At 54.9% G+C, this 12,332-nt stretch overlaps 1 protein-coding gene and 1 long non-coding RNA gene across 2 annotated transcripts; both read left to right on the top strand.

Annotated features, from left to right (window-relative positions):
• The first annotated feature begins 313 nt into the window (after positions 1 to 313).
• Positions 314 to 3,146, top strand: LOC131424218 (uncharacterized). The gene is made up of 2 exons (XR_009226898.1): positions 314 to 686; positions 1,187 to 3,146. It is a non-coding gene; the product is annotated as an uncharacterized LOC131424218 (long non-coding RNA).
• Positions 3,147 to 9,611: 6,465 nt separating this feature from the next.
• Lrrc10b (leucine rich repeat containing 10B) lies at positions 9,612 to 11,697 on the top strand. Its single transcript, XM_046444614.2, has one exon. The coding sequence runs from the start codon at positions 9,696 to 9,698 to the stop codon at positions 10,572 to 10,574; it is 879 nt and encodes a 292-aa protein (XP_046300570.1). The 5' UTR covers positions 9,612 to 9,695; the 3' UTR covers positions 10,575 to 11,697.
• The last annotated feature ends 635 nt before the right edge of the window (positions 11,698 to 12,332 follow it).

Genomic DNA, 12,332 nt, shown 5'->3' with positions numbered 1-12,332 from the left:
AGGGGTGGGGACTGGTGCACCCACCTCTGACGCACGGGGACATGTGTGAGGCTGCAGCTCGTCATGGTACCGTGGCAGCTGATGTTGACAGGTACCATCTGGCCTGGGTCACATGATGACACAGAACCATCAGCTCATGGGCCTGACAGCTGTCCAGCTGGGAGAACAAGGCTCCCAGGGGCCGGGGGTGGACGGTGGGGGTGTTTAAAGGCATCTGTCTGCGGGAACCGGAGGCGGCTGGGGTGGTGGGAAGCCCTCCTGGGGAGGCTGGGGCTGGTGGGGCTGGGGCACAGACAGATGGAGTGGGTGAAACTCTGAATTGCTTCTCCCATTTCCTCTCTGACCATCTGGAGAGCCCTCCATTCCTGAGGAATCGTTCCCTGGAACAACAAGGACAGGAGGAATCCGACCCAGGAAGCCCCGACCTGGGGCCTGGCAGGGGCTGCTGCAGGCAGGCTCTGACAAGAGAGTTCTCTGAGTCATAAACTCTCCCCTAGGAGGACGTTTGTGACAGCCAGGTCATCCTGGGCCAGAGAGATAAAGCCACTTGGCCAAAGCCACTCGACTGAGTGAGCACACGTTGTCATTCTCTGTTCTGAACATGAGGATCCGCCCCTCACCTCGGTTGCCTGGGAGTCTGGGGTGGGCAGCAGTGGGGCCCGGAAGCTTCCCGTCTGTAGCCCATGGTAAGAAGGGGACTTTGTTTTCTTTTGCTAAAGAAGGAGTATGAGAGCTGGTGTGTGTCTGTGTATGTGTGTGTTTGTGTGAGTGTGTGTGAGTGTGTCTTCAGAGGTCCCCAGGTAAACAGGTAAGACAGGCACCTGTCTGGCCTACCTGACCTCAGATGGGGTGGAGCTGTGTTAGGGGCAAACTCTAGGACACCTTGGGCCCAGTGACCGGGGGGGGGGGGGGGGGGGGTGATGACAGTCTTTTTTGTGAAGCCACGTTCTCCTCATGGGCCTGGCACCTGGGACAGAAGACTGGTGCTGCTGAACCCAAACTTATTCCTGAGGAGGGGGGAGGAAGGGAGGGCGGGGTGGGGTGGGGGAGGGGCGGAACATGTGGCTGCCTGAGTGACAGTTGCTTAGGTATCAGAGTTCCCTGCAAGTCACAGAAAACAGCTTTGGCTAATTTAAGCAGAGGAGAAATTTATTAAAAGGACTTTGGGCACTTATATCGTCTTCAGGTGGACCCAAGGACAAAGCTTAGAGGGTACCCAAGCCAGTAACATGGCCAAAGTCACCCCATGGACCTGGGCTGGTGAAGATGCCAGGCTTCCCCGTCACTTGTCCTTGGAAGGGATCCCAGATGGTCCTTCTTCTTCTCGGCAGTGCTGATTTTCAATTCAGAATTGAGGGTGGGTATGTTGGGGAGTGACTCCCAGGCCACATGCCTGCACCCACCCTGCAAGGGATGCTGGGAAAGTGAGTTTCCAGTGTTTTCAGCTTCTGCGCTGGAAGGCGGGACTCTCCAGTAGAAGAAGGGGCTTCAGATGCTGGGAGGCCCAAAGCATTCAAAAGTCCTTCCCACATAGGGGCCATCACTAAGATGGCCCTGGAGTGTGACTGTGAGTCCAGTGCTGTACACACCTGGCAGGGATTACTGATCTGAAGGACCCTTCATGAGACATGGGAAAGACACCTGTCCTTAAGAGGCCTGACCCAGCTACGAGTTCCTGATACCTGGGACCGTCACTGACCGCACAGATTCATCAATCTAGACACTTCTAGCCCAGCACAGTCTCCTTTGAATGAAAGTTCTGCCGTTAAGGACTCAAATCCAGTCCGTTCAGGAGTTCTGCCCCTTCTTCCTGGGAAGCTGCACAACTTCCATGGAGCTTGCATCCCTCCCTGTGTGATCTTTGTGGCCTTTGGTCATCCACGCCTGTCCTCCTTGTACCTGCCCAGAAGCCACTATGACCTTTGGCCTCTGTTTGCCAGGGTTATGCAATCAACTCTGCAGCTGCCTAACCAGAACTGTGCACCCCTTCGGTCCACCAGTCTGCTCCTGGCCATACCTGCATCCACTTTGAAGGAGTAGAAATTTCTGGGTTCTCGCCAGGTGCTGTGGGGCATCCTGTCATCCCAGCGACTCAGGTGGCAGAGGCAAGAGGATTCCAAGTTCAAATCCAGCCTCAGCAACTTAGCAAGCCCCTAAACAACTTCGAGAGACCCTGTCTCAAAAGAAAAAAGAAAAAGGACTGAGATGGGGCTCAGTGGTTGAGCACTCCTGGGTTTAATCCCCAGTACAAAAAAAAAAAAAAAGAAATTCTGGGTTCTCCTCCTTGTGACACTCATGTGGAAGGAGTCGGGGGTGTCGGGGGGCAGGTGGCTAGCTCACCTTCCATCTACTGAGGCCTCTCCGTCCCCAGGCCACACACCTGCTAAGGGAGGTGCACGTTGACCCCCGCATCCTTCAAGTGTACCCAGGGGCTTCTCTCATGCCACCTAGACCCCCTTTGGCCCACATCTGTGTGAGGGTTGTGACACTGTCCCTTCTCTCCCACCTGCAGGTCAAGCCTCTCTCTGCTTTTGGGTGGGATCTTTGCTTCTGTGGTGACGCAGGCTTCCCTTCACCAGGGCTTAGGGCATCAGCTGTCTGCTCTTCAAGTTCAAAGCAAGGCTTCTGGACTGACAAAAAAGATTTCTCTTTCAAAACCCGGCTCTTGTAGGGCTATAGTCTCAGCTCTGGGTTTCAAAGCCTCTTTTGCAACTCAGAGCCAAGGGTTTGACTCTTTGTTCTGGTTTTCCCGTGGAGAGCAGGAATCAGAGGGAGCCAACTTAGCATCTGAATGGAGAAGAATGGATATAAGGAAATTGTCTAGAAGAACAATGGTTAATACCCTCAAATGATCTCAAATGATCAGAACCTTATCTCCCTGTTGTTTCATGTTAATCCCTCAGGGGCAGGGGCGCCCATGGAAGACCTGGCACTAGGGTGAAGGGAGCAGGGCACTTGCCCCCGAGGGATGATATTTAAAGTGCAAACAACAACAACTTCATAATCAAGTAATAGTTTGATGTAATCTGTGTGTGTGTGTGTGTGTGTGTCTTGGATTTGATTCTGGGGCTCCTCTACCACTGAGCTACAACCCCACCACCTGATTCAATCATTTTTTAAAAATAAAAATGAATGCCAAAACTTCAGGATGAACAAAACTTCAACATTTTAAACAAAAACAGGATTAGTATTACTGCTGTTTCTTCTTAACCCCACCCTCGTTGAGTAAGGGCTTCATACCGTATGGATCTGGTCTGTATTTCAAACTTTAATATTTTGTTTATCGTGATATTTTTAATATTAATTTCGAATTTTTAAAAATATTGCGTGAAACCAGGCCTGGTGACACACGCCTTTAACCTCCAGCCACTCTGGGGGGCTAGGCAGGAGGGTTACAAGTTCCGGGCCAGCCTGAGCAACTTAGTGAGACCCTGTCTCAAAAAAAAAAAAAAGGCTGGGGATGTAACTCAGAACATCCCTGAGGATGTGGCTGGGGATGTAACTCAGAACATCCCTGGGGTGTACCTGGTAGACCACCCTGGGTTCAATTCTTAGTACTGAAAAAAAAAAAACACAGAAAAAGACCATCAATAACCACCCCACCAAAAACAAACAAACAACAACAATAAAACACTAGCAGAGAAGGTGAGCTACTCAGTGGCTAGTTGGCCCCAGAGGAACATGTAGGAGAAAAGTCTCTATCCTTTAAAAAAAAAAAACAACTTTATTTTTAAAATTTATTTTTATGTGGTGCTGAGAATGGAACCCAGTGTCTCACACTGGGTGCGAGGCAAGCGCTTTCACTGAGCCACAACCTCAGCCCCTTTCTATCCTTCTTTAATTCACATCGATAGGGGAAACAGCCTTCAATCAAAGAGTCCACAGTTAATTATTTAATTATAACTGAAAACTAAATAGGCACTCAAATTTCTATACCGTGGGGAATTGACATACTCTGGAGGATCCTGGAAGGATTCTCAGAGACAGGGAGGTTTTAGCAGAAGACACTAAAGAGGATAGTGTGAGCCAAGCAGAGGGACCAACATATGCAAAGGCCCTGGGTTGGAAAGAAACCGATGAACTGAGAGGAATTATGCTAGATAGTCCAGGTGGATTCTATAACAAACAGCCCCCAAGTCTAAACAACTAAACACATTAAACATTTAGTTTGTATTCTTGTCACAGTTGAAGTGGGTCAGGTAGCTCTTATCGGAGTGATGACTCCGGGGCCCAGGTACCTTTCCATTGTTAAAATGGCAGAAGGTAAAAGAACATGGGAAGATTGCACACTGACGCTTCGGTCTCAATTCTGTCCACGTCCACTGATTGACCCAGTGCTCGTCCCAAGGGACCACCCCCCAGGTCTGGGAAAAGTAGTTTTGCTCAGTGTTCAGAAAGGGAAGATAGAAAAGAGAAGTCAGTGACCCTCAGCAGCCCCTGCCAGAGGGCGGGGGACTAGTCCAGGGGTCCTTGGCCAACATGGTTGGAACCTGGGTCTGTATTCTCTGAGTAAACAATCCCTCCCGTACTTGGCCACTGATTCGGAAGACAGTACCATAAGGGCAGCTGCCGGCAATGACGGCTGCGAGTTCTTCCTAGGAGAAAGGGACGTCACCTGGAATCCAGTTTGTAACCTGGGGCTCACCAGATCCCTCAGGATGATCAGGTTCCTGTCGGTAGCATGGAGGTTTGGCCTTGGGCACCAACTCGGCCTCTCCCCTTCCATACACTCCCTTGGCCTCTGTTACTCCAGCTCTCATGTTCCCAGAGCTAGGTTTCCAGAGGAATGTGATCCCAAGCCACATGTAGGCTCGGGTTTCTGGAAGGGGGTGGCGTAGGAGGAGCAGATTGGTAGTGGCTAAGCCAGCCAGTGAGTTTCACATCCCACTGAAGGTCCCGGGGCTAAGTGGGCCCGAGAGTGCCTGGAATTTGTAAAGAGATGAACCCTGAGCCCAGATCACAGGCATAGGGTGACCTTGGACTTGGGAACCTTTTTGTTCTGTCCTCTTGGACCTACTTGGGGGTTCCTAGCCTTGCCCTGCAGATTCCAGGACCCCCCACTCCCCCAGGTAGGCAAACACTGAGCCCTGGGACTTGGGATGGAGCAGGGGAGGGGTACGGCTCTCAGCCACCCTCGACTTCTCCAGCAACATCCAAAACTCCAAGTAGGGCACTCTCGGACATGTTTGTGCTGTTTGCAGGGCAGGGGCACTCTAGGTGGTATCTTTAATTTCTCCTAGCTGAGAAGATCATTGAGACCTAATAGAAAAAGCCCTGGTTTTGCAATGAGATGGTCTGGGTTTGAATCATGGCTTAGCCTCCTACCAGCTGGGTGACGATCGAGTGACTTAACTTCTGAATCTGTTTCCTCATCTGTGGAGTGGGAGTGTGGGGAATACAGTACTTGCCTGGCAGAGCCGTGATGAAGGGTAAATTAGACAACCTGGAGGTGCTCAGTAAATGACAACTATCATTATCGTGTGGGAGGGAACAAGACGAGAGGGGCCCGGGTTGCACAGAGGCCTCCCCAGCATGCGCGCATGCCTTGTTCCTGAAGCTGAGCCCAAAGGCTCTTGTTAGGACACGTGCACTGTGCTCAAAGTCCCCTCACCCTCAATGCTGAAGTCTTCAGGAAGGCCACCGGCCTCCATGCGCCACTCCCCCTCCTCACCCTCTCCTCACTTTCCCTCTCTGACCTCATCTGCTACCACCTTCCCTCTTGCTGCAAGGGCCACCCTGAGTCCCTCCTGCCCACCGCAGTCCCCTGTGCCAGGAACACACCCTCTCAAGACTTCTTCAGTGGCTCTTTACCTCCCCTCTCTCATCTTGGCTCAATGCTGTCCTCCCAAAGGGGCCTCCCCTGGCCACTCGGTTTTGAAGGGCAGCTCTCCCAGCCTCCTTTCTCCTCCTTGCCTTATGTCCCCCACAGCCTGGTTAGCCCTGGACTGCTGGGTTTTGTTGACTATCTCCACTGGCGGGAATATAAATCCACAAAGGCTGGGATTTTTGTCTGCAGTGTTCAGTTTTATAATTAATATAATCACTATATCCCCAGTGCCTAGCCTTAGAAGCAGGTGCTCAATGTTTGCTGAACAAACCTGAAAGATTTAAGGTACTCAAGTTTGGAATGATGCAGAGAAGGGGAGGGGGCCGTGGTATAAAGGGACATCATCGCTTTTCTTTTTGCCAAATGAGGGAACTGGACTAGACTTCCAGGAGACCAGGAACCTGGGGAAAGGGCACATTGTTGGGTGAGAACCTGCCTCCATGCATTTTTCTGGGACAAGCTTCTTACAGACATTTAAATCAGTGGCCTGCAGGAAGAGCTAAGCCCCCCTCCCTGCTCTGACATTTTGTGATTGGCTCTAACAGGCTCAAGCCCTCGCTTTCTAAGAGGCCAGGCTAATATTCCCTGATTCTTATTCAAGTCTCAGCAGCCGGTGGTCCTGGCCCCAGAGAAGGAAGGAAGAATCCCAGTGGCCTTGGCAGGGTCAGTGGGGAGGAGGCAGAGGTGCCTGTGGGGACATGGAGGGGGAAATCAAAGGAGCCTTCTGTGTTACGTTGCTGTTTTCTTTCTTTTATTTAAAAGGAAAGAGATTGAAAGCGAGTATGACAAAATGTGAACAATTGTCAACGCTGGAGACCAAGCACAGGGGTGTTTATCACAGAGAGCTTTGTACCTTTTCTGTATTTCAAAAAAATTCATTTAAAAACACAGATTTGGGGGTGGGCATGATGGTTCTCGCTCATGATTAGGAGCAGGGAGGCAGTTCCCAGGACCTGGAGGACCTACACACTGGGTATTTTTGCGGTGAGTGGGCAGAGGGCATGGCCTGGGACCGTATCTGGAGCTGTCAGAGACCTGCTCCTCCTCGCACTCTCTTTGCTGGGCTTGGTTCCTGCCTTCCTGGGGAGTAGGGGAAGGCTGAGAGGCCCCGTACTGAGGGTGAAACTAATTAATTAGTGACGCCTCGGCAAGGACCAGGCGCCCGCGGTGCCAGTGTGATTCATCACGATGATTGCCCCGCTGCCAGCCTGCGTGGGCCCGGAACGCCAGCACATTTTACCTTTACCCACTGAGAAGGGCCCGGTGGGGGGTGAAGGTACAGGATCTACCGAGAGCAAGACAAAGACTTGGGAAAGAAGAGGGCTGGACCCGCATGCTCCCGGCCCAGGGATGCTATGGCAGACTGGTACCAGAAAGCAGGGGCTCATGTGGGCTGCTGCCTGTGCCCAAGAGGGCTGGTTGGTGCTGGAGTGCCAGCCCCGAGCAGGTGGCAAGGGTGGGATGGCTGTGTTTCCTCCCCCACAGCGAATGTTCCCTTGCTGAAGCTGCTTGGGGGGCAGGAGTGGGGAGTACTTGTGTTCATCTCGTCAGTCTGGCTGGGTTTTCCCCAACTTTCTGGTCTCCGAGGTGCCCACCTCGGAGCAGAAGGGAGAGAGTTGGACCCCGGCTTAAACAGATCTGAGAGGAGCTTGAGGCCCCTCCTACTGGGGCTGAGAATCCTTGTCCATCCCAGGTCTGGGGTCTGGCTCTGCTCATTCTTGGCCTGGGTCCCCTACTGTGGCTCTGGTCCCAACTTCATCTTGGCAGCCTCTCCTAGGATGAGGGTCTAATGGGTGGAGGGGGCAGGTTCCTGGCTTAGACCAATACCTGCCTCTGCACCTCCTCACGCATTACACCTCTGTTGCTCTGCCTGTTCGTTTGTTGGTTCCTCCACACATCAGTGATCAGAGCAAAAGAAGCCAACAGGAACAAAAGTGTGTGCTGAACAACTTCATGTAGGTGAAGTTCAAGTACAGGCAACACTGATCCCTGATAATAGAGGTCATAATCATAGTTGCCTGTGGGAGGTAGAAGAGGTTCCTGGGAACTCTTGGGTGATGAAATGTGACTCGGAATATGTACATTTGTTAACATGCATCCAGTGGTACCCTTAGAATCTACACATTTCCCTGGATGTAAAGTTGCCTCCCTTTTCTGTTTTTTCCTCTTCTTCCCCCCCCCCCCACGTTTTTATTTTTGAGATGGGGGTCTAATTATCTTGCCCAGACTGGTCTTGAACTCCTGGAATCAAGCCATTCTCCTGCCTCAGCCTTCTGACTGACTGGGTATCTAGGCATGTGCCACCCCACCCAGCTTCCATTTTCTTAAATGTTAAACATTTTAATTGCAGTGGGCAAGGAAGTGGGGTAGGTTGGAGGGCAGGGTGCTGCCCTGAGATTGTAGTTCAGTCAGTTGACACGGCCCACGGGTTCCAGAGAAGACCCGATGGAGGAGGCATGGAACTTGCTCCCACCTAGCAACCTCTCCTCACTATGTGACCTTGAGAAGGTTGCTCCCTTGGGATTAATAACACCTTCCTTGTAGTTTTGCATTGAGAATCAGAGGTTCTGTTTGGGGGAAACATTCATTTGAGTGACATTATTCCATTTATTGCCAGTAGTATATGGTTAAAAGCCCAGGCTCTTGAGTCACACTACCTCACTTCAAATCCCTGCAGCTCACCAGGTGGGTGACCTTGGGCGGGTCACCCAGCTCAAAGTCAACCAGCTCAAGTCAAACCTCTCTGAGCCAAAGTTTCTTTATCTTTGATATTGGGGTAACAGCTGTGGCAAGGATTCAGCGCAAAGCTTTTAGCGCTGGTTCCATTATAGCCTCTCAGTAAACCGGACAGCGCCTGTCGGCCAGGACCTCTGGCAGGAGGTCTCGGGTTGGGAGGCGAGAGGTAAATGGCGGTTGGTGGGAACATGCGCAAGAAGTTTCAGACTGAGGCTGGACCTCATTGGGGGTTCTCAGAGCCGTTCACCTGTCCCATGCTTTTGATTATCGCAGATACCCACAGTTCTTGGGCATCGAACAAGGCAGGAAATCGGGGTGTGGGTACACCAGGGAGGAAGCTATTGGGCAGTGGACTGTATGGGGCGGGCATCGGAGTCAAGCCGTGAGTCCCTGCAAATCCTCAGATGTGAAAAGGGACAGAAAGCAACAGCCCTCCGAGTTACTATCCTGAAGTGACCCCCCAAGGAGGCTGGTCGTACGTCGCAGGACTTGAGTGGCCTGCAGTGACAGCGCTCCACAGTCCCTCCTGGAGAGCTCTTTGTTCTGAGCCCTGGGAGTCGCGCTGGCGTTTCTTGGTCCAGGGTTTCCTTCTTCAGGACCCGCGGCCCGGGAGAGCACAAAACCTCCGAAAAGTTCGCCGTGGTGTCGGACGTCGGGTCTCGGCGCCTGCCCAGCGCTGGGCTCGCTGGAAGGGATCCTTCGGCTGTTCCCTGCTCCAGGGTGGGCGGGATTGGCTGGCAGGGGGCGGGCTCGGGCGCCTGGACCCCGCTCGGGCGGCGCCTTGGCCCCGCCCCTCCCCGCCCTCCCTCCGCTTCATTGGCAGCCACGCGCGCGTCGGGGGTTGCCAGGGCGACGGGTCGCTAAGCTGCGAGTCAGTGCGAACTCTAGCCAGTCGGCCTCTGGCAGAGGCAGCGGGGGAGGCCGGAGGGCGGGCGGCTGAGCGCAGCGCTCGGCCCCAGGCGGGCGCCTCCTCCCGGCCCGGCACGGCCCCCCTCCCGGCGCAGGGGCCGGCCGGGGCGGGGGGCCCCTAAGCCGGCGCCGTCCCGGCCCCGTCGGGGCGGCCGAGGGGCGGCCGGGGCGGGGCGATGCCGGGCAGTGGTGGTGGCAGCGGCCCCGGCCGGGGCCCGTGACCATGGGCATCGCGGAGTCTACGCCGGATGAGCTGCCGTCGGACGCCGAGGAGCAGCTGCGCAGCGGCGAGCAACAGCTGGAGTTGAGCGGGCGGCGGCTGCGGCGGCTGCCCAGCGCAGTGTGCGCGCTGAGCCGCCTGCAGAAGCTGTACGTGAGCGGCACCGGGCTGCGCGAGCTGCCGGAGGAGATCGAGGAGCTGCGCGAGCTGCGCATTCTGGCGCTCGACTTCAACAAACTCGAGCGCCTGCCCGACGGCCTGTGTCGCCTGCCGCGCCTCACGCGCCTCTACCTGGGCAGCAACCGGCTGCTGGCACTGCCCGCCGACTTCGCGCAGCTGCAGAGCCTTCGCTGTCTCTGGATCGAGGGCAACTTCCTGCGGCGTTTTCCGCGACCGCTGCTGCGCCTGGTGGCGCTGCAATCGCTGCAGATGGGCGACAACCGGCTGCGCGCGCTGCCCGCGGAGCTGCCGCGCATGACGGGCTTGCGTGGCCTCTGGCTCTACGGTAACCGCTTCGAGGAGTTCCCGCCAGCGCTGCTGCGCATGGGCCGCCTGCATATCCTCGACCTCGACCGCAACCGCCTGGGAGGCTTCCCCGACTTACACCCGTTGCGCGCGCTGCGCGTCTTCTCTTACGACCACAACCCGGTCACCGGACCCCCGCGCGTCGCGGACACGGTCTTCCTTGTGGGCGAAGGCGCCGTGGAGCGCATGGCGGAGCGCGATGAGCCTACGCCGCGGCCGCTCCCCAGGCGCCCGGCACGGGCCTTTGAGGATGAGGAGGAAGAAGACCTGCTCATAGGCGGCGCTGGCTCCCGGGTCCTGGCGCACCCGGGGGGCAACCTCCGCGCTCTGGAAGGCCCTCCAGGACTGGGCACCTGAACCCCTGCGCTGGGTGGTGGGCTTCGGTCACTCTGGAAGGACGGCCTTCGGAAGACTATGGCTTCCTGGGTCTGTAGGACGGGTGGGAACCTACTTGGGGCAGTGAAGAAGCCTCTTTGGGCTGGCTGTTGGGTACAGGCAGGCCTGGGGGCCATCTTCAGACACTCCTGGGAATAAGAAGACTGCCCCCTCGTGGATCTGGGCAGTCTTCAGACCAAGAAGTTTGGGCTCTGTCTCCTCCCTGATAGAGCCATTGACAACAAAACAGGTGCCCGTTTCCTCCTGGAACCAGGGGTCACCACTGTCCACGCACGAATCATATCAGTCACTGAATCTGGATGCCCAGGGTACCCACCACCCTCCTGGGGTTTGGATCTCCTAGGCCCACCTTTTCTGGTGCCAGAGCTGCTACCTCTGGGGTGAACTGTGTAGGGTAGAACTGCCCTTGGGGGGAGGTGCTGCCCAGGTCAGGGCCTGGGAGCCCTGGCCTGTGCCCAAGATAGAAGTAGGAGACAGATTGAGGCCTAAGGCCACAGCTGCCCCCACCTCTCACCAGGGCTCCTCATACCTAGCTCCCTCCTCAGGCGCCCTAATATTTGTATGGGGCCAAGAAGGCAGGGCCTCCTCCGCCAACCTTCATTCTGGTCTCTTCTCCCAGCATGTACCTGGACTCTTGCTGGGCAGAGAGAGCTCTCCCTCCCTTTCCCACAGCTTTGAGCCTTCAGCTGTCAAGATTGAAAAGAAGCCACTGTGCCTCCAGGGCCTCCTGCACTGAAGAGAGGGGCTCTGTGCCTGGGAGGCTGCTCCAGGCCTCTCCTGCTGCCTGCACTCTCCATTCCCTTAAATGGGCACAGCCAGTGTGGCTGGCACGGCATGGGGCACGGGATGGGCACTGTGTGCCTCCACTCCGTCACCAGGGACAGCCTCAAGGGGGTGAGGAGAGGGGCCTTGCTCTGCAATTCCCAGGGCCAGCTCTTTCCCATCCAAGCAATAACAGGAGGAGGGGGCCAGGGCCAAGGACACTCAGGGACACTGTCAGGGGCAGTGGCCCCACATGTTAGTGTTTTCTTTAGGAAGAAAAAAAACTGGCTGTATACATAAATTATATTTCTTGGAGAAAGAATGTGCATTTCCCACATGCCTGTTTATTTATAAGCCCTGGGAGCACCAGGTCCCACTGCCCCCATCCACGTGCCCCAGCTGTGTGTCAGGCCGACCCCGGCAAAAAGTCGTGTCCTGCCTGTCTGGGGAACTAATGCTCAGAAATGTCTTGAGCCATCAAGGCTGGTTTCCCGTCATCTTGGGGTGACTTACTTCCTTCTCGGCTCGGCTTGGCTCGCCCCCTCTTTCAGTTTGGCTCTTGGATTTTCTGAAGCTTAATTTTCAGTTTCCTGGTTCTTGGGTGTTTTCCCACCAGCAGGGCTGACCTTTCTGTATTCTCTCAGCCGTGCTCCCCCCCTCCTGCTGAGACTACACGTCTCCATCGCATCCTCCATTTACCTCTTCCTCTATCTCCTCCATAGTCTTTTTTTTTTTTTTTTGCTCAGTTTCGGCATTTCTCTCTCCCCTCATTGTTCAGGGGGAAAATAAAGGAAGAAAATTAAAATCTCAAACCTAGAGGCCCATCTCCCATGAGAAGATCCTGCAGGCCTCCATCACCATGGCAACAGGGGCTGATGTCATATGGGGCTAAAAGGTCAGCAGGGCTGGCACACTGAGCTGGGCCCTGGTTAAGGAGGAGTCTGGGCCTGGATCTGG

This window comes from Marmota monax, unplaced genomic scaffold (assembly GCF_021218885.2).
Source record: "Marmota monax isolate L192 unplaced genomic scaffold, Marmota_monax_Labrador192_F-V1.1 WCK01_AAM20220418_F8-fsc00038, whole genome shotgun sequence".
Classification (NCBI taxonomy): domain Eukaryota; kingdom Metazoa; phylum Chordata; class Mammalia; order Rodentia; family Sciuridae; genus Marmota; species Marmota monax.
Note: the sequence above shows the minus strand (reverse complement) of the source record. Positions and strands in the feature narration are given on the sequence as shown.